Source organism: Zea mays, chromosome 1 (assembly GCF_902167145.1).
Source record: "Zea mays cultivar B73 chromosome 1, Zm-B73-REFERENCE-NAM-5.0, whole genome shotgun sequence".
NCBI lineage: Eukaryota > Viridiplantae > Streptophyta > Magnoliopsida > Poales > Poaceae > Zea > Zea mays.
The window spans coordinates 178,118,054-178,145,213 of NC_050096.1; the positions used below are offsets into that span (position 1 = coordinate 178,118,054).

The following is a 27,160-nucleotide window of genomic DNA, read 5'->3' on the forward strand; positions in this document are numbered from 1 at the left end:
ATATATATATTTAAATGGATTATGATAAATCTAGACACATATATGAAACATATACATCAAATATTATATAAACTCATTAATTATTTATGACTCAAAACAGGTGGCTTCGAGACAATAACACACCTAACGTTGCCGTCAAAACGACGCGAATGCGTGTTCTCTTACTTTTTTTTCTTAGGATATGCCCATTTAAAACTTAAATTTCATTGCAAATCTGTGAAAAGGGTCACCGGAGCTACAAGTTTTTGCAGAGAGGATCATTTCTATTGTTCACATCGAAGCACACCTACTACCCGAAAAAAAATCCCTGCAAATTTTCTTCTCGCATCGGGAAAGCACTGTCCACTGTGTCAGTAATCAGCATAAGAGATCGTTACATGAACACTCCCAGCCTCCCACAAAGTCCCTGGAAGCATTGTAAAAACCTGACCTGATCGGGGTCAGCAGCAAACGGTCGAGTTCTCTCACAATACGCGAGAACTCACAAACCCAACCAAATAATAACACCTAAATTTTGTACAAAATAAACACCTAAATCTCCACAGGCTTCTTTAACAATAGAGGTGCCGCGATGTTCTGGTCAGAAGTTGCTCCACCCCCGCTCCTTGTCCCTGTTCTGCTGTACCTTTGCCCGCCAGCGCCGTCGCTCACAGGCACCCGCCGCGCCGCCCTGCGTGCGCTGTCAGTACCCCGGGCAGCAGCAGCACCGGCGGCTTTCTTCCCTGCCTGCGCTGCCAGCGACGGCCGGATGACTACCTTCTTCTGCAGGCTTCGCCGCAGTATGCTGTTGATCCTCCTACTCCGGCTGCCCTTGTCGTTGGATACAGCCGGAGGAGAGCACAGCGGGGGCGAGGACAGGTTCTCAGTGATCTTGTCAAGCGGCAACACCGCTGCTGCTGCTGCTGCAGGCTTTGCTACGGGCATTGGCAGCAGCGAGTTGCGCCGTGGCAGCGGTATGAGGGACGTCCTGCGTGAAGCTGGGTTCAACGGCCGCTGGTGAGCTCCACCGTTGCAGAGTGACACTCGCCTGGCCTTCGTTGTCGGCGGCAGCTGCACAGCAGCTTCAGGGTCGTTCTCCTTCTCGTCCCCTAGTGACATCAGCTGCTTGAAGCTGTAAGTGTCAGTGTTGCTGTCGGAGAACATCTGCTTCGAGATGCCCCCCAAGTCTTTAGGCGCTGCTGCTTTCTCTGCTGTGGAGTTGAGGTTCCTCTCGGCCATCGGGCTTCTCGAGTACGAGTTCTCTTCTTTCATGCCGTGCTGCTTCTGCAGATGGTCTTGGGCAATCTTGTTGTCGACATGCTGCCGTGCTATCTTTCTTTCAACTAGGAGCTGTGATTCCAGCTCTTTGATCTGCAGAGAGTTTAGAAGTAGCGATCAGCATGTAAACTTTTTTATTCCGATTCCAGTTTTCCCATGCACACTAAATCAGTTACCACATCACATTTTGCAAAAGCATCATATATGCAACAGCAGCAGCAGCAGCAAAGCCTTAAAAGCATGATATATAAGAAGAGAAAATCATATCATCCATTTTCTTGATTAACCAGTCTAATTGAAATTTAATTAGCATTTAATTGGTTGTAACATGGAAGTTAATTGTATTTATTTTTTATATTGCTGGTTGGTCTACTCAATCAATTTTGCCGGCAAGGTGCACTAGTGCCAACTATCATCATTCATTGTCACATATTTTACATTTATGTTACATATGAAAATGATAAGTTCTGTTAAGTTGCATCTAAGAAAAAATTGCAACATAAATTGTGTAGGCTTTGCATGAGATGTTGTATCCATGCTTAACATTAGCTACTAAGCAATAATTCATTAGAAATCGCAGACATGTGACATTGGAAAAAACATATAGAGCTTGTTCGGCTGCCATTTTCATCCAGCTGCAGCTGCAAACAAACACTGTTCCTACAGCAGCAAGCAGCAGGCGGCTGCAGCAGCTGCCACTGTAGAAACTAGCAGCCGAACAAGCCGATAGATCAAGTACATGTGTACCCATTCAAAGTAGGCGATGACTAATGTACAATCAGACCTTATGTACAAGCGTCTTCAAAGTATTAGATTACCTACTTTAGTATAACATTTGATGGGCAAGTGGTACCCAAAAAAGACACTTTTCGTTACTTAGGATCAATGCTTCAGAAGGATGGAGACATCGATGAGGATGTCAGTCATAGAATTAAAGCTGGATGGTTGAAGTGGCGGCAAGCGGCGGGTGTCTTATGCGACCCCCGGGTGCCGCACAAACTAAAAGGCAAATTCTACAGGACAGCAATCCGGCCGGCTATGTTGTATGGAGCAGAATGTTGGCCCACTGAAAGACGACATGTCCAACAACTATGCGTGGCAGAGATGCGTATGTTGCGCTGGATATGTGGCCACACAAGGAGAGACCGAGTCCGGAATGATGATATACGAGAGAGGGTAGGAGTGGCGCCAATTGAGGAGAAGCTTATGCAACATCGTTTGAGATGGTTTGGACATATCCAACGAAGATCTGAGGAGGCACCAGTGCATATCGGAATAATTAGGCGTCCCGAGAATGTGAAGAGAGGTAGAGGTCGACCAACCTTGACGTGGACAGAGGCTGTGAAGAGGGACCTGAAGGAGTGGAATATTGATAAAGAGCTCGCCGTGGATAGGAAGGGGTGGAAGTGTGCAATTCACGTGCCAGAACCTTGATTTATAGTTTCGCTTTTCCTCTTTAATCGTTTGACCTTTTCTTGTGCCCATTTAGATCTTGCTGGTTCTTGTGGGTTTTATCTCTTTTATGTGTTTCCCCGTTTCGTCGTTTTTCGGTTCTCCTTTGCCTTTGTTTCCCTTTTTTTCTTTGGGGGTTGAGCTCTGAGGTTTTCATACGGGGTTTCATCTCTAGCCTACCCCAACGTGCTTGGGATAAAAAGGCTTTGTTGTTGTTGTTGTATTAATGTGGAAACACCTTTAAGTGAACAAGTATATTATCTCTGACAAGGAACAGCAAGTCTCAAACCATACTAGTTTCAAGGTGACATCCAAGAATTGGCTTTATAAATGCCAAAAAAAAACAAGTCCTGAGCATAATTGTTTCAAGGTGTCATCCAAGCATTGGCAATATTATTAGCCGAAACATTTATACATAATAGTGATTATCACATGCTGAGCACGCATGTATAACAAAAAAATATAATATGTATTAAAAGTACTGTTCTTGGTTAATGATTACCATGGTTTTAAAGTCGTCCGACTAATCGCGATTAGTCGGGCTTATCGCTGCTGCAAGGCCGATTAGGGACACCGACGCGATTAGGGCGACTAGAAACCTAGTCGTCCGACTAATCGCGATTAGTCGGCGATTAGTCGTCCGATTAGGATGGTGGTCGACTAGGATCTCTGTTTTGGGCTCTAGGCTGCTTTTTCTATTTGGGCCGGCCCACTAGGGGAGCTTTAACTGAGCGCCAATATGCCTATGCCGTTACACCAGGGGAGCTGAAAGCTGAAAGTCTTTTACCCTAGCTTTTTTACCCTAGCTGGAGTTGAGCGCCGCCGCCCTCCTCTGCTTGCTGCTGCTGCTCTGAGCGTCGCCGCCCTCTGCTGGTTGCTGCTGCTGTGAGCGCCGCCGCCCTCCCCTTGCTGCTGCTCTGAGCGCCGCCACCCTCCCCTTGCTGCTGCTCTGAGCGCCGCCCTCCTCTGTTTGCTGCTGCTGCTTGCTGGACGCCCTCCTCTGCTTGCTGGACGCCCTCCCTCCTGCTCTGTTGTTCTTTTGCTGGAACAGAGATGAGCACTTCTGGTAATCCCTCCCTCCTCTAGTCTTTTGTTCTTTTGCTGGAAACAGAGATGAGCACTTCTTGAGTTGCTCTTTGCTTGCTGCAGATGAGGATGGGAGCCAACGTAATAATGTAGAAGTCCTCTTTCCAGGATCTAGGTTGTCCCAGCCTCAGGGTGATGGCGCAGCCACAGATCATGCTGCCACACGTGAATCAGTTGCTTCAGCTTCGTCTGATGTCGCAGCAGCTGCTGGTTCTACCATAAAAGATAAAGCTATTGCTGCACTACCCGCAGTATTGGCTGAGATGGCTAAGGATACTAAGAGAAAGGCTCGATCTTCAGACCCAGGGTGGAATTATGGATTTTGGCCAGATATTGGAAAGGAGATGGTTCAGTGTATATTTTGCCAAAAAGTTGTACCAGCAGGAATCAAAAGGTTCAAGCAACATCTTGCTGGAGGGTATGGTGATGTAGGGAAGTGCCCAAGAGCGCCTGAATTGGTTAGGAAGGAGATGGCAAGCTACTTGAAGAAGAATGCAAGGAATAAGAACTTGTTATTAGAGGATGAAGGGGAGAATGTAGAAGAGGGAGAGGGACAAGAAGATGATGATGCAAGAGAAGTACCAAGTTCTGGCACGGCAGGAAAACAAGTGAAGAGGAAATTAGCTCAAGCTGCTATTAAGTCCTTCATGGTTTCTGGTCCAGTTAAACCACAAACCCAAAAGCAATGCAAGTCAGTTAGTTCCATGTTGTGTAAGACACCGGAGGAAGTTGTTGCAGAAAGGAATAACTCTAAGTGTTCTCAAACTACTCTTGAGCATCTCACAAAGAAGGATAAGGAGTCAAAACAGATTGTTGATGATCATGTGGCTGACTTCTTAATTGAGAATGGGATACCGTTCAATGTCATTAATTCAAGAAGTTGGGAAATCATGCTTGAGTCTATTGGTCAGTATGGTCCTGGTTATAGGTCACCAACATACCATGACTGCAGGGGCAAATTGCTTGACAGGGCTGTTGGAAGGACAACTGAACTCAGGAAGAAACATGAGGAATCTTGGAAGGAGTATGGTTGCTCAATCATGTCTGATGGGTGGACCTCTACAAACCACCGTCATATCATCAATTTCCTTGCCAACAGTCCAGCAGGGACCTTTTTCCTTGGTTCGGTGGACGCTTCAAGCGAGGTAGCAAATGCAAACATGCTAGCAGATCTGTTGGAGCAGCACATAAATCAGGTTGGCAAGGAAAATGTGGTGCAAGTTGTTACGGACAATGGGGCAAATTTCAAAGCAGCGGGAAGAATCCTTATGGAAACGATTCCAACTTTATTTTGGACACCGTGTGCAGCCCACTGCTTGGATTTGATGCTAGAGGATATTGGGAAGATAAACGAATTCAACACTTGCATTAATCATGCAAAGAAGGTGACCAGATTTGTATACAAGCATGGCCGAATTCTTGATATGATGAGAGGTAAGATTGGTGGAGATCTAGTGAGACCTGCTGTGACCCGTTTTGCTACTTCATTCCTCACATTGGCAAGTATGCAAAAGAATAAGCAGGGTCTTAAAAGTTTGTTTGTTTGTGATGAATGGCATAATCACAAATTGGCGAAAACTAGAGAAGGAGAACTAGTTGAAAGCATTATCCTTTCTGTTCCATTTTGGACAAAGTTGGAAAACTGTCTTCGAGCTTCACAACCACTTCTTATTGCATTAAGAATAGCAGATGGAGATGAAACACCAGCAATGCCTAAGATTATGGCAGCCATGGAAAAAGCAAAGAGCAGCATCACTAATTCTTTGAGTAAGAAGCCACAGTTGCTTAGAGAGGTCTTGGATTGCTATGAAAAGAGATGGGATGGTCAAATGGAGCAAAAGATATATGGGGCAGCCTTATTCTTGAACCCAAGCAAGTTTTTTACTTTGAGAGAAAAAGATAGGAGGAGTGCTGCAAGATTGAGGTCAATGTTTAATGATGTTTTATGGAAGATGGTGGTTGATGAAGATGAGCAAAGTAAGATAAGTAAACAAGCTGATGACTATGAGAGGTCAGAAGGTGATACTTTCTCAAAGCCTGGTGCAATAAGAGATAGAGATAAAAAAATCCTAGTAAGTTTATCCCCTCTTCTAGTAAGTTTTGTTCCCCTTTCACTACTAACGATTTGATTTTAATTACCTGTAGTTAACTGGTGGGGATCATATGGTGGTAATACATTTGAGCTCCAATGTCTAGCAAAGAAAATTGTGAGCCTTTGTTGTTCTGCTTCAGGCTGTGAGCGCAGTTGGAGTGCATTTGCAAATGTATGTTAGTATTTGTACCTTTTGTTTGCATATTTCGTCTTCTCAAAATTGCTTAGGTTTCCTTTTGTCATTATGTAGGTTCATACCAAAAAAAGAAACCGTTTAGAACATAAAAGGCTGGACAAATTGGTGTATGTTAGCTACAACCGAAAGATGGCAAATAGATTTCAAAGAATTAGAGAGTTGGGCTCAAAGGGAAATAAAAGCAACACCTTGATCCTACAAGAGTTCCAATAAGAAAATGAGTGGGTTCATGAAAATGATGAGGACAATAACGATGAAAATTCTCTTTGGAGGGCTGTTGATGAAGCTGTTGGTGCAACTGAGCATCTAAGGGGTAGAAATCTCCCTAGAGCTGCTGCTGGGGCTGTTAACAGAACATACACTAGAACAAGGAAGCGTATTGCTCGTCCTCCACAGTTTGGTGAATCTGATTCTGATGAAGAAATGCAAGAACAAGGAGAAGAACTTGTTGTTGCATCCACTGAAGATCCAACTGAAGAAGGCCTCTTTGAACTAGCTGATGAAATGCTTGATTAGCAGTTTAATCTAGTGTCCTGCACTCCTACTATCTTGCATTTGTTTGTTTTAATCTAGTGTCCTGTTGTCCTACACAACAATCTAGCAGTCCATCTTATTTTAATCTTATCAGTTGACCTGCATTTAATCCTGCAATCTTGCTATCCTGCTGTCCTACTAATATTTATAGCTTTATGTATATATACATATGCTCTTGGCCTCCTGTTGTAGGCATACCAGAAGTGTAATCCTGGAGTTGAAATCAATGTGGCAGTGTGCTGTTGTATACTCCAATCCAAGGTAAGTGTCTAAGTGATCCTTACCTTTTAGTGAAAACATGATCATTCATTCATTCTACAGTTTCATTGTAATATTGTATATATATATATATATATATATATATATATATATATATATATATATATATATATATATATATATATATATATATATATATAGTCTTGTTATAGATGGACGACTATAGGACGACTAGGGAGTCGACTAGGATCGACTAATCGAGCTAATCGACGACTAATCGCGATTAGTCACCTTATCAGTGCTTAGGCGACTAGAGTCGACTAGCCGACTTTAAAACCTTGATGATTACATACAAGAATAAGTTAATGACAATAAACAGCTAAAGGTACCCGGATAGACCTTCTCTTGGAGATTCATTGTGAGCAAGTCTTTGGTCTTATTCTTCGCTTCAAGTATCTGTATCCTTTCTTCCATGCTTTTAATCTGAGCATCTTTGTTCTTGCTGTCCTGTTTGGCCCTCCCAACCTAGCAGAACCAATAGCAGGTTACATTTTAGTAAACTTCAAAATTTACAGCATTATATGCACATGTATATGTTGGCATAATACTATAATACCATGAGCTTGTATCTTGACAATTCTCCAATATCGACTTGCTTTTTAGCTTGTCCAAGCTCTATGCCTCGCACTCTGCTCGCGAAGTTCAACGAACAAAGAGTTTCACCCACGTCGTTCTCATTAGGACTGATTTGAACGAACATCAAGGTTTTGGAATCTCCACCTGCATTGTTTAAACACTGAATTATAAAACTAAATTAAAGTATAAGATTATATAATTTAGTGAAAGAAAAAGACTACATACTTAGTGAGTCTTGGAGCAAGTGCGTTAGCTTCGAATTCCTGTACTTTGAAACAACAATTGTGTATCTCTAAGTGGTTGTAATTTAAGTTACGAGACTAAAATTTAAATAAACGACTCAAATTTAAGTACCTAAAGGGTATGTGCGAGGTCTTCGTTGCAAGAGCAGATATAACATCACCAAGTGCAGAAAGTGATTTGTTTATGTTCTGTGCTTCTTTCAATCTTTCTCCTTGTGCATCTGTCTTTGCTACCCGTTCACTTCCAGCAAGGTCAATTAGCCATAATTTGCTCTTTGTACATTCTCCATTCATCAAGTTTTCTCCTTTGACGATTACACAATGTATACTGAAATTAGAAATCAATTAGCATATAATTTGTGATCGAACTCGTAACACGTGACAAAACATCTTTGACACAAAGGTACGAACCAGTGAGATCGACTACTATGCTCATTAGCATTTGTAGAACCCACAACTCTAGCTTTGCTGCCAGTTTGTAGCACTTCCCAAGCCTCATTCATGTTAGTCACCCGTGCCTCAACAAGTCCTGGTACATGGTGAACCCCTTCTGCAACTTGCCTTACTTCTAGTCTACAAAAAAAGTTACAATATCATAAGAGGATTTAGATTACTAATACAATAACAGAGCTCATGGGTTGAACTGTACCTCTTTGTCGTTGCACCTGGTTGTGATCCTGTCATTAGCAAATCATGAATCTGCTCATTGTACACCTCTAAAACACTAACAGTTATCTCATATAGGAATGTGCCCTCCCTTTCTTTGATTATTCGAAAGAGTTCTTCTAGAGTTCTGTAGTTAACACCTCGAGCACCTTCAATCCCTTCCATAGTAAATGTTTTACCAGTGCCGGTTTGGCCATAAGCAAAGATACAAACATTAAATCCATCCAACACCGAAATTGCATATGGCATGGTTTTCTCAAAAACACTTTCTGTATATATATAAATTGAATAAAAAGTATTGTTAAAAGCATGAACAATCACGTCATTAAAAAAGCATGAGTAATAATGACATATAAGGCAAGTGAATACATCAGTACAATAAGTTACCTTGTCCTTCTTCAGGACTGAAGACAGAATCAAATTTGTATGTTTTTTTTGAAGATACATGACCCCTAACAATGAGCTCTCCATCTTTTGCCAAGTCAAAATCAATGGCTGACGAAGCTCCTTCTGCTATTTCGTCTGCATTAAGTGGTCGGCACCGACAAAAAACTCTTATATTACCTACACAGCATGCAAATAACTGTTAGTTTTGTCACCGCTATATTTTCTGTAAAGAAACTGCAAAATGGAAATAACATAAAACAACAAACCCTTTAGCTCTATAAGCTTGTTGTATAAGTCTTTACGCTCCTTTGCCTCCTCATTGAACTTCTCTTTGAGATCTTTAAACTCGCACTCTAAACTTACATATTGATTCACTGTTCAAATGACCATCTCATGCTTATAATCATTTGTAGGAAGTAAATACAATCAAGAATATTGAATAATGTGATATTTTAAGGCTTGACTATCTCAAGCATACCATATCGCTGAATTGTTGCAGACATTTGTGAAGCATCTAACACACACTTTCTGTACTCTAGCGATTCTTGTCTTAGGTTCTGGTGCTCTGACTTTAATACCTTCATATGATTGTAAAATTTCATACCACATATGAGATAAAGTTATCAGACCTCTTATGTGACATAAAGTTCAAGACAAGTGTGTAATAAATGTTTTTTTAGCCGAATACCATAAATTTTTCGCCCAATGCCTTCAGTAATTGACACAAACGACTCTTCTCCTTCACTTGCCCTTCAACAGCAGAGGCTGCATGAACAACGAATTTTTAAAAAAAAAAGGAAAAAATTTGTTTCCGATAAACAAAGGAAGCTTAAGTACGCACGGCACTGTTTGATGACAAATTTAGTGAGCTGAACATGTGCGCTTAGTTACAGGACCATCAAATTCCGTAGTGAGCCACTACACAAGCCTAGAGGTGTGTGAATGTGTATCTTGTCACAATCCTTTACCTAGTGAGCCAACGTGCATGGACTTCCTCATCAGCTCCATCCGCAGATCACGGAGCGACTCCTGGGCTTCACGGCACTCCCTGGTCTTGAGCTCATTCTCTGCCATGAGGTCATCTAACAGCTTCCTGCATTCCTCCTCCTCCCGCAGAAGGACACCATACTGTTGTTCGGAGATACCCCAGCAATCGGATTTATCCTGCACGGAACACGGAAGTCTTATTTAGGCGGACTGCGGACAGTGAGCGGCCGCGGCAGCGGCAGCGGCAGCGTGCGGTTTCTTGGAGATTTCTGGTGGTGTGGACAACCACTCGAGTCTCTTGCGGCTGCCGACCGCCCACGGCCTCGCCCTCCGTGGCATGGCATTTCGCACTAGAAGCCACCGCATCAGCGGCGCCAAGTCCCGCGGGCGGTGGCGAGGCGGAGGAGAAGAGCTCGAGCGGCGCGACCCTGTGCCGCGCGGCGCTCCTCCGGATGTAGTCCGGCGTGTCCTGCAGCGCGCCCTCGCACGGGACGCCACCGCCAGCGCTGGCTGGTCCGAGCGCCGACGAACCCGTCGGCGAACCCTCTGGCGGTCACCGCAAGAAAACAGCGATGAGAAATCGAGAGCCGCCGGTCGAGATCTGCGGAGAGAGAGAGAGACGGAGAGGAATGGGCGCGTACCCTCGGCGACTTCGAAGCCGGAGCAGCGGCACTGGTCAGCGGCGTGGGGGATGATGAAGTCGCGGGCCACGGGGATCGTCACCGTCTTCGCCCTCGGCGGCGGCGAGACGAGTGCCTCCGCGGCGCGGCGCCGGTCGCCGCTCCCCTCGTCCTCCATCTCGCCCACTTACCCAGGTCAACTCGGCGAGGAAGTACGGACGGACGGACGACGCGTGCGCTGTGACGGCCGGTGACTGACTGTACTGATCACGTCGCTCGCGTGACGGCGGCGCGCCAGCGCGGTTCGATTTTTTTTTAGGAAAAGGGGCAACGCTGCAAGGGGGGGGGGGGGGGGGGGGGGGGGGGGGGGGGGGTCCCGATCCGGATCCCCCTTTGAATCGGGCGGGTTGAGCGCGAAACGAAATAAAGCGACCAGGGCGGAGCAGGAGGAGGAGACGAGGCGACCGTTGCTCGGGGCCGGGAGAGGGGGAAGTATTTTCGAAACGCGTGGTGGGCTGGTGGCTGGGCCCAACGTTAGCTCCTCGGCGGGCCCCGCACCTGCTCCTGGACCAGGCTTGCGGTTAGTTGGTAGGTACTCTCCGCTAGCCCTACCGTATCTGCAGACTCGCATAAACTGCTGCGTGTCCAACTGTCCATCAGCACCAGCATGAGTTATTTTTAATTAATATAACTTTAAAACAAAAAAGTTATAAAGTACAAATTTGCATAATATTTCATAATCAACAATTTTTATTTGGTTATTTCTTCGTCTCATATTTTTTTACTACTTCCTCCGTTCCAAAATAATACTATTCATTTTAGCTCTTGATTTTTATATCTATATTAGGTAAGTGCTCGTGCGTTGCAACGAGAACATATAATAGTATGATAATTTATGTATAAATGTGTATTATACTATTACAAAAAAAAGTTTCGTAATCTATTTATGAACCTAGTCACACATAAATTTTGTTATTTTAATCTAGCTATTTCACCCCCTACATTGCAACAAGCCAACAATCAGTACCATACATACTTCTATATATGATAGTACAATGCCCATGCGTTGCGACGACAGAAGTTTGAACAGTTAAATCATTTGCTGCAGTAACACGTTGCAAATCTTATTCTCTAATAGCAGTTTAGACATATTCCCAACCATTTTATCCGAGAAATATAAATAATAAAAAAGTGTTAATCCGATACAAAGACAACATATCGATCTTAAGTCATAGAAAGTGGTTTTGACTTCAATAGCGCAACGGTAGAACAATATGGATTCCATATTTCAAGTAAACATCGAAAAGTATGAACAAAACTGTTGTTAAGAAATCAGAATAACTATATTGCATTAAAAATCACACGACAGATATGGCTTTGTACATAACGGCGTCTGCAGAACCACCACCTTGAGAAAACGAGCTACCAACGCCTCCAGATTGGCTAGAGACTGTGTATCCAAATCAGACTACAAATTTGACAAAAAAATGTGCAAGGTGATACTCATGTGGTAGAAACAATATACATATTGTAAACAAGCAAGATTTGTTTGGGGAAGGACAAGGTTCCTGATGGGCAAACGACATCCTCACTATCAGGGAATTGCTAGTTTCCAGAAAAATGCTTCCTCTGAACATCCCTGGACACTAACAAGTACAAATATATCTTCCTCGATCTTTTTCGGCATCAATAACATTCCACAGAATTATACTAAAAAATTTATCCAGCTATCCCATTTTAGAAAAAACTACTTCTCTGCCAACAATCATATAAATTAAGACTACAATTATACAAGGTCTAAAGGTCTTAATTAACATCAAGTTTCAAGAGATCACAAGGGCAAACATAAAGGTACATGAGTATTTGGCTTTATCTCAGTGAAATTAATGGTTAATACATTTTCAAAAGAACAAACATAAATGGTAGTTAAAGTAATATCGAATGGGCTCACTACATTTTCATGAAGTAGAACAAAACTAATGGTTTTGGAGTAAAAAGTACCTCATTAGATACATCGAAAAAACTAACTGTGGTGAAAGCATGCCAAACACAGGCATCCCTCTTGGTAAGCACATGCACATGGTGTGGTATGCATATGTACAGCTTCATCTAATGCAATTCCCCGTTGTTGCATCCTATTCATGTCTAAGTCTAAGGCATAGTAGCAACAAGAGAAAAATAAATTATTGAACAAACATCCCTGACCTATAATGCAAAAGTGGCGGTTTAATTTCCAATGACCTGTGATGCTAAGCATGACCCCTCTATGAGATGTTCAAATCCCAGACTTGCCTCGTCTGAAATACAGGAAGGTGTAAACTGGATTATAGGCTTTTAGAACAGAACCATTGTATTCATGTATGTTCACTAACCCAACGCTCCCAATTAGAATAAACCATAGTAGCACCAAAGGTGCATAGAGCCATCCAATTTTATCTGTCCCGTAGTGTTGCATGTAGAATACGCCAATTAATATGAACATTGCGACAATTACAATCACATCTGCAAGAAATGGAAGATATTACACCAATCAATATAGGTAAAGTAAGTTATACTCCTCATCAGATCATGCAAATAGTACACCAGATTCAAAAATAAAAACAATATAACTATACAGAGAAGAAAAAATACATATGTACTCATGTTCTGATTCAGAACCCTTATTCCACTTGCTACAGAAAGAATTGCATATAACATATAAAAATACAGCTTAGATTGCAGTTGCATTAGGTTTACTCATAAACTATGGTTATGAATACATGAGATTGCAGGAGCCAGGATCCTATCTCCAATGGTGGTACATGTACAAATCAAAACGAGAATATGAAGATAGCTATTTTTATATGCACGCCCCTCTAGCCATTTCTTCACTTTTGCTACAACTAAATTCTCCTTATAAGTTTGTCGACTATAAGTTGTTCATTCTTCATTTGTCTTAGTACTGACCTTTGCATGTTGGTAGAGAATACAGAGCAAATGTGCCACCTGTGAATAACCAGAAAAAGGAAACATTGACAGAAAACTCGTGGAAGCAAACTATACTAATAGAAGGAGATGTATTTCTTGCATTAGCAAAAATTAAAATCTAAACTAAACTAGTAGTTTCGCCTTCTACAGATTTCATGATTAGTGAAGTGATGTACATCAATCACTCTACATCTCATATTTAAATCATGTTGAAATAAAGCACAATCAATGAAATCGTGTTTCAATAATAATCTGAAACACCAAATGTGTGTTCTATGACATTGCGAATACATGAACGCAAATAGTTAAAATGCTCTTGCTCATCGTTTGGTGGAGGACCCCTTCTCCACATTTAGGAACATGATACTCCCATCATTAGATGCACTCCCATCTTCGGAGCCACTGTCATCATTAGATAATAATTCGAGTTCACAAAACATTACACAAATTAATAAAAAGGGTTCATGTAACAGTACACAAATTAATAAATAGATATCACAAATTAATAAATAGAGTTCACATCATCATGTGCTACTTTCTACCTGTCCATATAATCCACCCAAAGAAATCCTAGACTCCCAATAACAGAAACTGAGCCAAACTAAAATAGGAAGAAAACTGAAATTGCTACTTGTTGCTTAAACTGAAATTGCCACTGGTTGTTTGTTGCCAAACTGATTTAGGAACTGCATATAACCATAAAAATGACACAGTAAAGAACCTTAAAGCAGACATGGCATAAGACTATAAGTAGATATGCGTAAAGACAAGTGAATGAACTTCGCATCATATTCATGTCTAAGTCTAAGGCTGCAAACATCACATGAGAAAAACAAGTAGTGCACAGGAAACACATGTGAAACATGATCTCGGCCATGAGAATGGAAAAGGAAAACCATGAATTTTGAGGTCAGGTAGATATATTTTTAGAGAATACTCTAAGCAGCCTACTGCATATCATATAAATCAATGCAATTGTGATATACTGATATATCTACAGTTTGATAAAGATAAAAATGTAAATTGTAATACATTTAATCCAAAGAGTAACTGATGTTTTACAAAATAAAAAATATGACAAGTGCTAGAATAGCTCTTGTGGTAAGAAGACTGGAATGATAGCTCTAGAACTGTTACAGCTAGCTCCCTAGGTACCTCAAATTCGTAGACATGCTCTTAAAAAATAAAAGGAACAATTGGATCTATACCATTAAAAGATCCAAACTTTAGATATATATACCATGGACCCCACATGTCATTGACTCATGTGGACCCACATGTAAGTGAGATAGTAATGGTATGGATCCAAAGTGGTGATCTTTTAATGGTATGGATCCAAATTTCCCAAAATAAAAATAAAAGTGAAAGATAAATAAACAAAATTCCATGATCCAAGAGTTATTGCCTTGTTGATTCGTTGAATTGCAGCTAGTTTAGGAAAATCATTCATCTTGGTCTTTTATGAAAGTATTACCACAATGAATCAAGAGACCGAAGACATCTTACCCAAAATTATATGCAACATTGTGAATCATATTAATTCCACTTCTATCATCAATGTGTGGCTGAAAGCACTCGTCCAAAACTGTGGAAGCAAGGGTTGTCCTGGAGTTGAACTATGCCAACTCTTCTTTATTTTTAGGGGGCATGGCCTGACCATTAGGAAAACTGTGAACCAGACTCCACAAAAATTCAACCTCCATATGATTTTTTATCCCAAGAAGCTTATTTAGTCATTTATAAATCTATGTTATTTCAACGAATAGAACAACCTTATTGTCCATATTTATAGAAAGAACATACATATACAACGACAAAAAAAGATTATACATATACAAGAATAAAACAACAGATATAATACATTTCTAAAGATAGATGACAATGATTAACTGAGACGTGTAAGAAAATGTCATGGGCTAATCAAATGCTAAGGTAAATTGTATTAACATGATAAATATGTTTCACATGTTGCTTCAGCTGCAAATCTGTTGGAGATGTATCGATAATGCCTTTTAATAGAATCCCTGAAGGATATGATTCACGTCAGTCATGCTGATCAGAAGCATAATCATCCAGGATGAACATTATAATATATGGTATAGTCTGTTACCCAAGAACTATAAAATACTGATAGCTTAATTTAGGTATAGAAAAGGTCGAGTGCAAATTTCAACAAAATTCATGCCCAAGAAATATATGCACATCCCAAATTGAAACCTCACCTTGCAACATAATAGAACTAGATGCACAATGAAGATCTCTTGTTCTGATCGAGCTACAAAAGTATAGTTTATAAAAAACATTTTACAGGCTACTCATCAATGGTGAGTTGCATACCAAAGAGAGTAGAAAGTTTGTCCAACTATAATCAAGAACCTCTAGATATATGACAATATTTAGGGTTAACATGAAGCATTGCATGTTATAGGAGCAGCGAAAAAATTGATGAGACCTTAGGCAAATGCATTTTCTAGGTGAGAAACTGTGAGGCAAAAAGGGTGATGTCGCAACGCACTAAAAAGGGTGTGCCTCTTCATCGATAAGGACCAAATCGGAGTGCAACTATTTTGTTTTGTACCGAGGGTTGTAGAAGTCCCAGAACCTTGAAACGCGGGCACACAACCATTTACTACAATCTCCCACCATAAGACTGTTGATCAATGTGTCACCCATCTATAGGTAGAGGAGGCAGGTGGAACAAATGGGAGGGCATCCGCTTGTGAAAATGCCAGCCCCGAACCTCATAGCAAGTCCCAACACGACAGTGAAACCTATGCCCAGGACAATGCTCAGTTGTAAGGTGAAGAGGACCATTAGCGTAACGCAAGGACTCACGTCGAATACCTGGTGTGCGCGCCCAAGTTGCCTTCATCGGAACGTGACAAGGCGAGGAGAGGAAAGGTTGTGTGCGCAGCAGCCGTTGCAACATTTACCCTGCCCCGTGATGACACTCTTAGTTCCACATGTTAGAGTGGATGTCGCAGACGTCCATGTTGTGTTCGGGCTCGAGGTCATGCGACCGCGGTGACCTGCTACTCTGTGTCGTCCTGTCGCCCACCTGCTAAGTCCGGGCTCATGGTCGTGCGTCTGTGGCAGCGGCAAGGGAGGGGATTCCGGGCATCACAGACGCGGGGCGGGGCAAGGCGGGGGGGAGCAGGGGCAGCGGTTGTGGACCCCAAGCATCGCAGATGTGGGGCTAGACGGCGGTTGTTGCGTGGGAGGAGGGGCATCACGGACACGGTGCCGAGGCTGGAGGGAATGGAGGCCGGGCGAAGCGACGAGGGGAGCGGTGATAGGTGGAGAAAGACGTGCCACCTTGGACTCCAAAGCCAGTGAGGGTTTCGTGGCACTACAGGAAACGCATAAATATTCGTGGGCTGGAATATTTTCGTGGGTCGGCCGACGAAAATACAGCAGTTATTTTCGTCGGCTTCCGTGGCCGACGAAAATAGAGGTTATTTTCGTGGGCCGCTAATATGTACGTCGGCCGACCGACGACAATTCGACACTTATTTTCGTCGGCCCCTGCGACCGACGAAAATAGCAGTTATTTTCGTGGGCCGCTATATTTACGTCGGCCGACCCACGAAAATAACTTCTATTTTCGTCGGCCTAAATCAGGCCGACGAAAATACAACGACCCTAATCCCGCGGACACGCTCGATTCGATTCCGTTTTGCCCAAAGTCACCGCCGCTCGCCGCAGCCCGCTCCTCACCCCGCCCGTCGCCGCGGCAGCCCGCCGTCCGCCGCCCTCGCCGCGCCCGCTCCTCGGCCACGCCCGCCCGTTCGCCGCCCCTCGCCGCGGCAGCCCGCCGTCCGCTCCTCACCGGCTCGCGCGCCACGGAGCACGCCCGCCCGTTCACCGCCCCTCGCCGCGGGCAGCCCGCCGTCAGCCGCCCTCGCCGCGCCCGCTCCTCACTGGCTCGCCGCGGGCAGCCCGCCGTCCGCCGCCCCTCGCCGCGCCCGCTCCTCACCGGCTCACCGCGGGCACGCCCGCCGTTCGCCGCCCCTCGCCACGAACACGCCGCCGTCCACCGCCCCTCGCCGCGAACACGCCGCCGTCCACCGCCCCTCGCCGTGCCCGCTCTTCACCGCCGCGTGCCGCACGCCCGTGCCCGCTCCTCACCGCCACACGCCCGCCGTCCACCGCCCCTCGCCGCGGGCACGCCGTCCGCCGCCCCTTGCCGCACCCGCTCCTCACCGCTCCGTCGAATTCGAACCCGCCCAGGCTCCGGACACGCGCCGTCGACGTCCTCCCACGTCCGCTCCGGTATGGTCGCCTTGTGATTAAGATTTGAGTTAACTTGTCGAGTTATTTTTTAATGTTTAGAGTTCAGTTTTAATCGTTAACCGTAGCGAACCGTATGTGTCACCCGTTCGGGAACGGCGAACGTCACATTGGCTTGTGAGGTTCGCCGTTCCGGAATTGTCCACGTATTTTGGACAGCCTGAGAGTGTAAGCCGATGCTTGTGATTTGTGACATGTGCCTTACGATTGACGCGGAATTTCGGTTGTGTAACCCAGTTGTTCTCCAACACACCATGTTCAGGCGTGTGCTTGGAGAGCAGCGGGGTTATGCTGCCGAAATTTCGCGACAATCGTAGGCTACACGTCATAAATCACAAGCATCAGCCTACACTCTTGGGTGGGTTTAGGGCCTTTACCTAATAGGGAGTTCACCTAATTAAGCCACGGACGATCGTTGATGTTCTTTGACTTTTGTTTAGCCTTTGAAATGGACGGTGATCGGAGGGTGATGTATGACGGGTGGAGAAAGGATGGGGCACATTCGAATGAATGGATGAGTGTAACAAAGGCTTTTCTTGAGCACGCTTTCAAAGATGCAACTGGTCGTCTAGTGAAGTGTCCTTGTAATCGCTGCGAGAACAAGTGGCCTCAGAAGAAGGAAGAAATGGAGAAACACCTTTGCAAAAGTGGGTTTATGCCGAACTACCTTGTATGGTACCGGCATGGAGAGTCTATTAGACACGTTGACGCGGAGGTGGAGCTTGATGACGATCATGATAGGATGGACGACATGTTGCATGATCTTGGTAGGGATGTTGAAATGAACGCTGAGGAGCCGGGACAGCTTCCACGTGATGCTCAAGAATTCTTCCGGCTACTCGCCGCGGGAGAAGAGAGACTGCACGAGCACACTCAGATGTCAGTTCTTGGGACTCTCACAAGACTAATGGCGATAAAGTCGAGGCACAACATTTCAAACAGTGCTTACAACGACATCGTCCAACTGATGGGCGAGGTTCTCCTGGAGAATCATAAGTTGCCAAAAAATATGTACTTCGCAAAGAAGATGTTGGCTGGTCTTGGGATGACATATGAGAAGATCGACGTGTGTCCCAACAGTTGCATGCTATTCTTTGAGGAGGATGACAAGCTGGACCGTTGTAAGCATTGCGAAGCTTCTAGATATGTCGAGGTGACAAATGATGAGGGTGAATTGGTAGTTACGAAGGTCGCAGCTAAGCAACTTCGTCGGTTGCCCATCATTCCTCGGCTTTCAAGGTTGTTCCTCAACAAGGAAATAGCTCTGCATATGACGTGGCCAAAGAATGGTGTACGTCTCGTCACTGATCCAGACATAATGGTCCATCCGTCGGACGGTGATGCGTGGAAGGCATTTGACGAGTTTGATCCCGAATTTGCAAACGACCCTAGGAGTGTACGACTTGGTCTATCGACGGACGGATTCACACCTTTCAATACCAGTGCAAGCCCTTACTCGTGTTGGCCTGTCTTCATTGTGCCATATAATCTTCCTCCTGAGTTGGTCAATAAAGAAGAGTTCATGTTCCTTGCACTAGTCATCCCAGGCCCTGAGCATCCAGGGCCAAAGCTGAATATGTTTGTTCGCCCTTTAATTGAAGAGCTGAAACAATTGTGGAGAGGTGTGAAGGCTTATGACAGCCATACTGAAAAGGAGTTTACCATGCGCGCTGCTTATTTGTGGTCAGTGCATGATCTGCTGGCGTATGGAGATTGGTCTGGATGGTGTGTCCATGGTCGGTTGTGCTGTCCCATATGTATGAATGATACAGATGCATTCAGATTGAAGCATGGTGGGAAAGTGTCATTCTTTGATGCTCATCGACGTTGGACTCCATTCAAGCATGATTTTAGGAATTCGCTTACTGCATTCAGAGGTGGAGCCAAAATCAGAAATGGGCCACCAAAGAGGCAAACTGCACCGCAGATAATGGCATGGCATGCTTGTCTGAAGCAAGGAGAAAATGATAGGTTCCAAGGCTACGGGGAGGACCATAACTGGACCCATATTTCATCAATATGGGAGCTTCCGTATGCAAAAGCCTTGATCATGCCGCACAACATAGACTTGATGCACCAAGAGCGTAACGTTGCTGAAAGCATCATAAGCACATGTTTCGATGTGACTGATAAAACGAAAGATAATATGAAGGCAAGAAAAGACATGGCTGAAATTTGTAAGAGGCCGATGCTCGAGTTGAAAGTAAGCGATAAAGGGCATGAAAGTAGGCCACGAGCTGATTACTGCCTCAAGCCGGATGAAAGGAAAGAAATATTTAAGTGGTTGAAGAATCTGAAATTTCCAGATCGGTATGCGGTAAATCTGAAACGGGCAGTCAATCTGAAGACCGGTAAATTGATCGGTTTGAAAAGCCATGACTACCATATTATTATGGAGAGGCTGATGCCCGTGATGTTTCGAGGCTATTTTAAGGATGAGCTTTGGAGCATATTTGCAGAGTTGAGTTACTTCTATAGGGAAGTATGCGCAAAGACGATATCGAAGAGGTTGATGCAGAAATTTGAGAAAGAAATTCCAATTCTTATTTGTAAATTTGAAAAGGTTTTCCCGCCAGGATTCTTCAATGTGATGCAACATCTAATTGTGCATTTGCCTTGGGAAGCTTTGGTAGGCGGACCAGTGCAATTCAGGTGGATGTATCCTATAGAAAGGGCGTATGAATAAACAACGAGCCGAAGAAGCATCATCGGATGCGGATGACTTTTGATTAGTATGTTTCTTTTAGTTAATCAATTAAGCTATGTATTCCAATTTCCACATTATTAATTTTCATATTATTTGTTTCATATACTGTGGTTTGACATTAATTTATCTACAGTTGAACATGTTCAAGCATAGGAGATCGAGGAGGAGTGGGGGCAGCGCGGCCAGCGAGGACAGCTCGGGCAGTGGGCTTTTTCAGGGCACCTCACAGAGCCGACAGAGGCAGCAGCAACTTCTCGACTGTCTAGACGAAGTGCAGGGTGAGGAGGGTGAGCAGGAGACTCCTCAGCAGGATGCTCATGTGCAGGGTGAGGAGGGTGAGCAGGATGAGGAGGGTGAGCAGGATGAGGAGGTTGACCCAATGGGGGCAGGCAGCGCGGGCGACGCGTCAGATGGTTCTACGTCCTTCAGGTATTATTATGCATATTAGTTTAATTGATATTAGTTTCTAATCATTTCATCATATTGAATTTACTTGTATACTTAGGTATAAGAAGAGCAATGCGCTTGGTCCGAGACCTGCCGAGAGGAGGCTCATCCGGCCGCATGGAGAATGGTGGGGCTTATTTCTGTTGTGTTAATTTTTTAATGTGAACGTGATTGCACTGGTTTACTTGTTTTATTAATGTTTGTAGGTCATGGGAAGACTTGACTTGGGACGGTACAGGCAGACGTCCCAAGGTGAACGCGGTGTTGGGTAGCCTCTGTCGCTTCTACTACCCTGGCATGGTGGAGCTGAATGGCGAGAGGTTCGCGGCTATGCAGTGGGCTGACTGGGGTCTAAAGGACTATGTCGAGCCAGGGGAGTCAGGGGAAAGCAGTAGCGGAGGGGGAAGTTCGGAAAAAAAACGAAGGACTTTTCAGGTGGCTGTGTGGGACGAGTTCTGGGTGAGTTTACTTTCGTATATAAGCAATTCACTGAATTATTCCTTCTCCTAATCTTACTTTAACTTAACTTCTCCATTGATATGTAGGGGAGGTTCCAATTGCCGGATGACATCGAGGACGATCAGGCTCAGTGGGCACGTGTGAAGAGGCACTTTCGGAAGTGCGCTGATAAGGTCATCAAGGATGCCATGTACAATGCTCGCATCGCGGCCGTCAACTACTACTACAAGAAGATAAAGGGGCAGAAAATGAGCAAAGCATTAGGGGCCAATGAGATCTACCTCACAGAGGAGCAGTACCTAGAGAGCGTTGTGGATTGGCTGGCGAAGGACATGGAAGCCTGGAGGTGGTTGACAAAGAGATGGGCGTCGCCTGAGTGGATTGCAGAGTCCAACAAGCACCGTGTCAACCGTGGCACTGAAGGACCAGGGCATAGGTACGGCACCGATGGACACCTTGGTACCGCACGCCGCATGGTAAGTATATAAATCAAACTTGTATGTTACATCTATGAAAATTATATGGTTTAACTCTTCTTTTTCATGCAGGAAGCTGAAAGTGGAGTTGCTCCAAGTTTTATGGAGGTTTACGTCCGTGGTCACCGTGGCCCTGATCCGGCGAACCCTGATGAGCTATGCAGCGAGGCGGCAAGGGAGAAAATGGTAAACAAGTTGTATTTACGAATTAAATTGCATGTTTTGTGTCTAACTCCAACTCTAACTTTCTTTGCAGAATGCATATGGGGAGGAAATGACTCAACGCCATGGGCCTGATTTCGACTGGATGCATTCAGACTTAGATGCCTCGGCGTTGTACCACAGTGGTGGGGGTAGAAAGCATGGCAGGTGAGGTGGTTGTCTTTGATTCGACAATTTCATTAACAAGAATGTGTCCACTTAATGGCTCAACTATGTGTATCATGCAGGTTTGCCTTTGGCACCGGCGTTGTGGAGTACAACAGGACATTAGGTCAAGGGAAAGCATCGTCTTCGGCAGGGAGTTCTCGCTCCTCCAAGTCTGCTCGAGAGGCTCAGCTGGAGGAGGAGACTCGGGCAGCACAGGAGCAGGCTCGAGCAGCACAGGAGCAGGCTCGAGCAGCACAGGAGCAGGTTGGACAGCTGACGCAGTATATGGCTTCTTATTTTCAGGTAATCCGTCTATCTCATCACGTGTCGTCATTGAATTCAAAGTATAATGTTGCGATTCTAACGTTTCATCCATTTGCAGGAAATGACTACTCGACTCGGCCCTGATATGAACTTGCCAGCTTTTCGCCCTCCCCAGGTAACACTATCTGAACACTTCAATTCCATAGCAACTCTTTTTTTTATTATAAAAAATGGCTCGCAGGCACAAGGATGGGGACAGTGGCCAGGACAAGCTCCAGCGTCGCAGCCACAGTGGACTGGTGTTGGGTGGACGTGGGCACCTCCAGGCACTTGGACACCTCCACCACCCCAAGGATCGCAGCCAGTCCCGGGATGGGTGCCACCGGTCTTCCAGCCACCAGCGGGCTCTCAGCCATTTCAAGCGTGGATGGCACCGCCACCTCAGGGGTGGCCAGCACAACAGTACCCGTGGATGCATGCACAGCCTCCTCCTCACCATGGATCACAGGTGACGTTCCATGTTTAGTTTTATGCAAATATTGACCAAACACAGCCTTATTTGAATGATTGATGAATTGCAGGGTTCAGCGTCACATGCTCAGGGATCGGAGGGTGCTGTCAACGTCCAAGACTTCCTCGTCCATGGTTCTGGAGGGAGTGGCCACCTTCCTGGTGGCGGAGGAGGGAGTGGCCAAAACTCACATAGCCCGCCGGAGTGAGTAGTGACTTTGTTTATGGACTATGTATGGATACGTATAGACTTTGTTTATGGTTCTGGAGGGAATGACTTTGTTTATGTATGGACTATATATGGACTATATGTATGGAATATGTTTGAAACAATTATGTAATTGCTTGTGAATGTTGTTTGTGAAAACTGTATTGTTTGTGAAATCTGTATATGTGATTGTGTATATGTTTATTTTGCTGTGAATTAATAAAAGGTGCAGAAAAATCTGTTTTTGGGGGGGTATCATGAATTTTCGTCGGCCTGGGTGGTGGCCGACGAAAATACGTGCCCAGATATTTTCGTCGGCCACCACCCAGGGCCGACGACAATTATGTTCCTATTTTCGTCGGCCTCAGTGGCCGACGAAAATAGTCAGCCGACCAACTATTTTCATCGGCCTTGGGGAAGCCGACGAAAATAAGTCGTTTTCGTCGGTACCGACGAAAATAATTCCCTATTTTCGTCGAACTTATTTTCGGCGGCTATTTTGCCGACGAAAATAGGCTATTTTCGTCGGTTTAGGCTTATTTTCGTGGGTTTTTGGCCCACGAAAATTTAGTCGTTTCCTGTAGTGTGGTGAAGGCACGGTGAAGTCCTAGGGTGCTCCATGAGGCGCGTGCGACGGCAGGAGCCACCGCGACACAGGGGGCGTCTGGGAGGGAGAGGAGCCGGCGTGGCCGACAATAGCCCATCGCCACGTGGCCACAAAGGCAATAAGGGAGGGGTGGGGCACGCGTGGGGAAGAAGAGGGCGGTGTTGGGGGCGGGGGTAGCGGTGGCGTGGGGAGGAAGATGGTCGGGGACACCGAGCACGGGGACTTTGCATCGCGGGGCGGGCATTACGCTAGGATTTACCATTGGGGCGGTCATCGCGGGGAGGATGGCGCATGCGAGGGCGCGGGGAGTGGTCGGGCGAGGGTACATGTAGGTGAGGGTGGAGGGCATAGGCGGGGGCATGGTGAAGCAATGTGGACGTCCACATTGAGTCCTTATATAGTAGTAGAGATTCAACTAGAGAATAATGAATATAGACACATATATGGAACATATACACCAAGCATTGTATGAATCCATTAAATAAGAAGAATGAATTATGTTTTGATACAGAGAGAGTATTATACGCTCACCACAAAGCATATGAAATCATTACATTACCTATAGACAAACATGTAAATCAAATATTTTGGTCCCAAAATAACTTGAAATGAAAAGGTTACAAAGTACAAGTTAATAGATGTTGTCGAGTAATACAATTCTATAATATAAAGTTTGCCTTTATCAAACATAAAAAAGATAATTACAAAACTTCTCGTGCAATCTATCATTATCGAGTCGTCTAGAATTGATCACTGTCGGCTCAAGGCATAAACCGACAGAGATAGATGACCATGTATCACTATTGGCTCGTGGATAGAACCGACGATGATGATGCTAAGTCACTACCATTTCATGGATAAAATTGACAGTGATAGAGACCGCCACTCATGACTTAATAATCACTTTCACTTCTAGACATACTATCACCACCGGTTAATAAGCAATGTGCACGATGACAGTGAGGTCAATTATGTAGCATTGTAGCTACTTCTGTTAACGTCATAATCCCTTTTAGTTCTTGCAGTATGGATTAATTCAGATACAACCATATCCAAATCAAATGCTATATTGCTATTGCTACCCCATTGGTCACAAAAGAATATAAATGATGCCATTCGGAGACGAACCGTCGATTGCCATGGTTCGCTCCAACAACAGCACATAAAATATCCCTTCTGGTCGCATTTCATGGCGAAAGGGCATACTGCCATTTTTACACCTATCAAGGTTGTTTTAGGTTGCGCATACGCAATAGCGATGCGAGAGAAAACTGCAAAACCATTGTTGGATCGATGAAGACCATACATATAAATAGCTAGTGCTTTTCGAGTTCCGAACTCGGCAAGGAGTTCCACAGATGGCAGTGCCAAAGCTACCATGCCCAGATGGCGCTGACGCGGTCGGCGACGAACGAGGCGAGGCGTCGAGCGGAGCGAGCGAGGAACGCAGCGGGGTCGTCGACGCAGCCCTGCCATGAGCAGGCGCGCATGAGCACGCGGCCACGGCCGCCCCGACCGCGCCGCCCGCCGGCACGGAGCTGTGCCCGGCGCCAGAGGCGGGTGAGGCAGCAGCCCTGGTCGCGGCCGGCCGCCACGACCACAGCCGACTGTAGGTACGCGGACGCCGCGTGCTTTAGCAGCTGGTTGCGGATGCCGATGTTGGACGCATCGAATTCGTGGATGTCATGGCACGAGTACTCGCCCCAGCTGCTGCCCCAACGCCACGGCTGTTGTTGCTGGTGCTGCTCGCCCCCGCCGCCCACGCAGTCGCCGCCGGCGCCTCCGCCGCCGCACTCCTCCTCCTCCAATACATCGCGGAGGCTTGTGTACTCGATGTTGCTGCCCCCGCCGCCGCTACTGCTACGCCCGATGCTGATGCTCCGTCTCCACGGCTTCGTCCGCCGACAACTCACCGTCCGTGGCGAGACCTCCAGCGGCGACGCGTCGACTAGGTCCATCGTCTCTCCTTTCCTTCGAGAATGCAATTTTTTTCTCATGTGTTCTTTCTTTGGGGTCAGGTGTAGCTTGAGGCGAGGAGAAAAACAAGGCGTGCATGCGTCGGCGTGTTGGCAGTGCAGTGTCTCACTGGCTCTGCTTCATTGTAGGATGATGCTTGTCCTAACTCCGACCAAGCCAGATATAGCACTTTCGTCATGCAACTCTGCATGCATAACGCCTTCCGACGATCAGGATCAACAACAGGACCAACACACCACAGTGTTGGTCTCCGATCACATAGACTTATAAAAGATAGACAATCTTCGTTGATCAAACTTAATCAACAGTTACCCAAAGTCCCAAACCAAAACTATGAAAAATGTCTGAGGTCAGTATATATTTCATTTTTCTTCTAAAACAACCACACTGAGATATACAAGGCAAGATAAAGTTATATTCTAGCCGGAAGCTATTTTATTAGCTTCGGACGATATAGTTTTTTTGGACTCCTGAATGTTAGTGTTGAGCACCAAAATGAGGTGCGGACGGTCCGGCCCTGAGGCCGGACGGTCCGCAGTCCGGACGGTCCGCGCCTGTGGGCCGGACGGTCCGCGCACGCGCAGAATAGATTAGGGTTCCGAGTTTTGTGCTATGTTTGTTAGCTATATCCGCGGAATTAGCTCGGAGTCCGGTCGTGTAAAGGGTCCAGCCCCCCTCCTCTATAAAAAGAGAGGCATACGGCCGATTTGTAATCAACAATCGAATCAATACAACTTCTATTCGCATTTATTTCCAGTACAATTAGGAGTAGTTCTAGTCTAGTTCTAGTTTAGCCTCTCGATCCCCAAATTCTTCGCCTCTCTTCGACTCTACGCCGATTAGAGGAGTCTAGGTCGGCCGGCCCGAGCCTAGACACCACCTAGGATCTCTTCTCCCCGACGGGGTCCCTCCCGGGAGCGAGATCCAGGCGCCGCCGGCGACTTCCGCCGCCTCTGCGTACGCGCGGACCGTCCGGCCCCAGGGCGCGGACCGTCCGGCCGTCAGGCAGAGAAGCCCTAGCCGCGCACCAGGCCACGGACCGTCCGGCCTCAGGCCGCGGACAGTCCGCCCCTGCGCAGAGAGTACCACCGCGCCTCGCACCAGGTCGCGGACCGTCCGGCCCTGCGCGCGGACCGTCCGCCCCTGTGCAGAGGGCACCGCCACGGTTCTTGTTGAGTGTTTGACGCTCCGAAAAGGCGTCAACATACTTTTTGGCGACTCCGCTGGGGACAACACATCTAGGCTCATCAAATCGGCCCTCAATGGCCGGTTCAAAGGAGAGCTCTGATATTTCTCCAAGCAACATCATAGAGCCGACTTGGGAAACCTTGCCGGCTGACGAGCAGCTCCAGTTTGAGGAGCACAAGGAGCGGATGATCCAGGAGGCGAAAGCAAAATTCTTGGCCAACTTCAAAGTGGACAGGAACAACAAGGTCGTCCGACATCGGGCGACGGATCCGGCTTCGCTCCAACCCACGCCAGATATCCCCAATGTAAGTAATACC

The 27,160-nt window shown here is 45.6% G+C and overlaps 2 protein-coding genes across 4 annotated transcripts; both read right to left on the minus strand.

Moving 5' to 3' along the window:
• Positions 1-290: 290 nt before the first annotated feature.
• LOC100193929 (uncharacterized) lies at positions 291-10,881 on the minus strand. 3 transcript variants are annotated; one of them, XM_020545187.2, is made up of 14 exons: positions 10,396-10,881; positions 10,041-10,300; positions 9,736-9,931; positions 9,456-9,532; positions 9,246-9,345; positions 9,034-9,141; positions 8,768-8,944; positions 8,364-8,538; positions 8,126-8,287; positions 7,827-8,042; positions 7,698-7,735; positions 7,453-7,616; positions 7,236-7,361; positions 291-1,350 (listed from the first exon to the last, which is right to left on the minus strand). In XM_020545187.2, exons 1-14 carry the CDS (start codon positions 10,550-10,552, stop codon positions 532-534), a joined length of 2,775 nt encoding a protein of 924 aa, XP_020400776.1. In that variant the 5' UTR covers positions 10,553-10,881; the 3' UTR covers positions 291-531. The 3 variants fall into 3 exon arrangements, with proteins under 3 accessions (XP_020400776.1, XP_020400758.1, NP_001316441.1); XM_020545169.2 differs by having other exon boundaries at positions 8,364-8,649; NM_001329512.1 differs by lacking the exons at positions 8,126-8,287; positions 8,364-8,538; positions 8,768-8,944; ... (4 more) ...; positions 10,041-10,300; positions 10,396-10,881 and having other exon boundaries at positions 418-1,350; positions 7,827-8,040.
• A 13,757-nt stretch (positions 10,882-24,638) lies between these two features.
• LOC109943705 (uncharacterized) lies at positions 24,639-26,182 on the minus strand. Its single transcript, XM_020547202.1, has one exon. The coding sequence runs from the start codon at positions 25,673-25,675 to the stop codon at positions 25,052-25,054; it is 624 nt and encodes a 207-aa protein (XP_020402791.1). The 5' UTR covers positions 25,676-26,182; the 3' UTR covers positions 24,639-25,051.
• Between the last annotated feature and the right edge of the window lie 978 nt (positions 26,183-27,160).

Excerpts from the sequence above, each read along its gene's own strand:
- LOC100193929 (XM_020545169.2), bottom strand. The coding sequence starts at position 10,552 with ATGGAGGACGAGGGGAGCGGCGACCGGCGCCGCGCCGCGGAGGCACTC. Across the intron at positions 8,043-8,125 it reads CATAGTAGTCGATCTCACTG|TATACATTGTGTAATCGTCA; the intron begins GTTCGTACCTTT and ends TTCTAATTTCAG. Across the intron at positions 7,362-7,452 it reads TGTCAAGATACAAGCTCATG|GTTGGGAGGGCCAAACAGGA; the intron begins GTATTATAGTAT and ends TGGTTCTGCTAG.
- LOC109943705 (XM_020547202.1), bottom strand. The coding sequence starts at position 25,675 with ATGAGAAAAAAATTGCATTCTCGAAGGAAAGGAGAGACGATGGACCTA.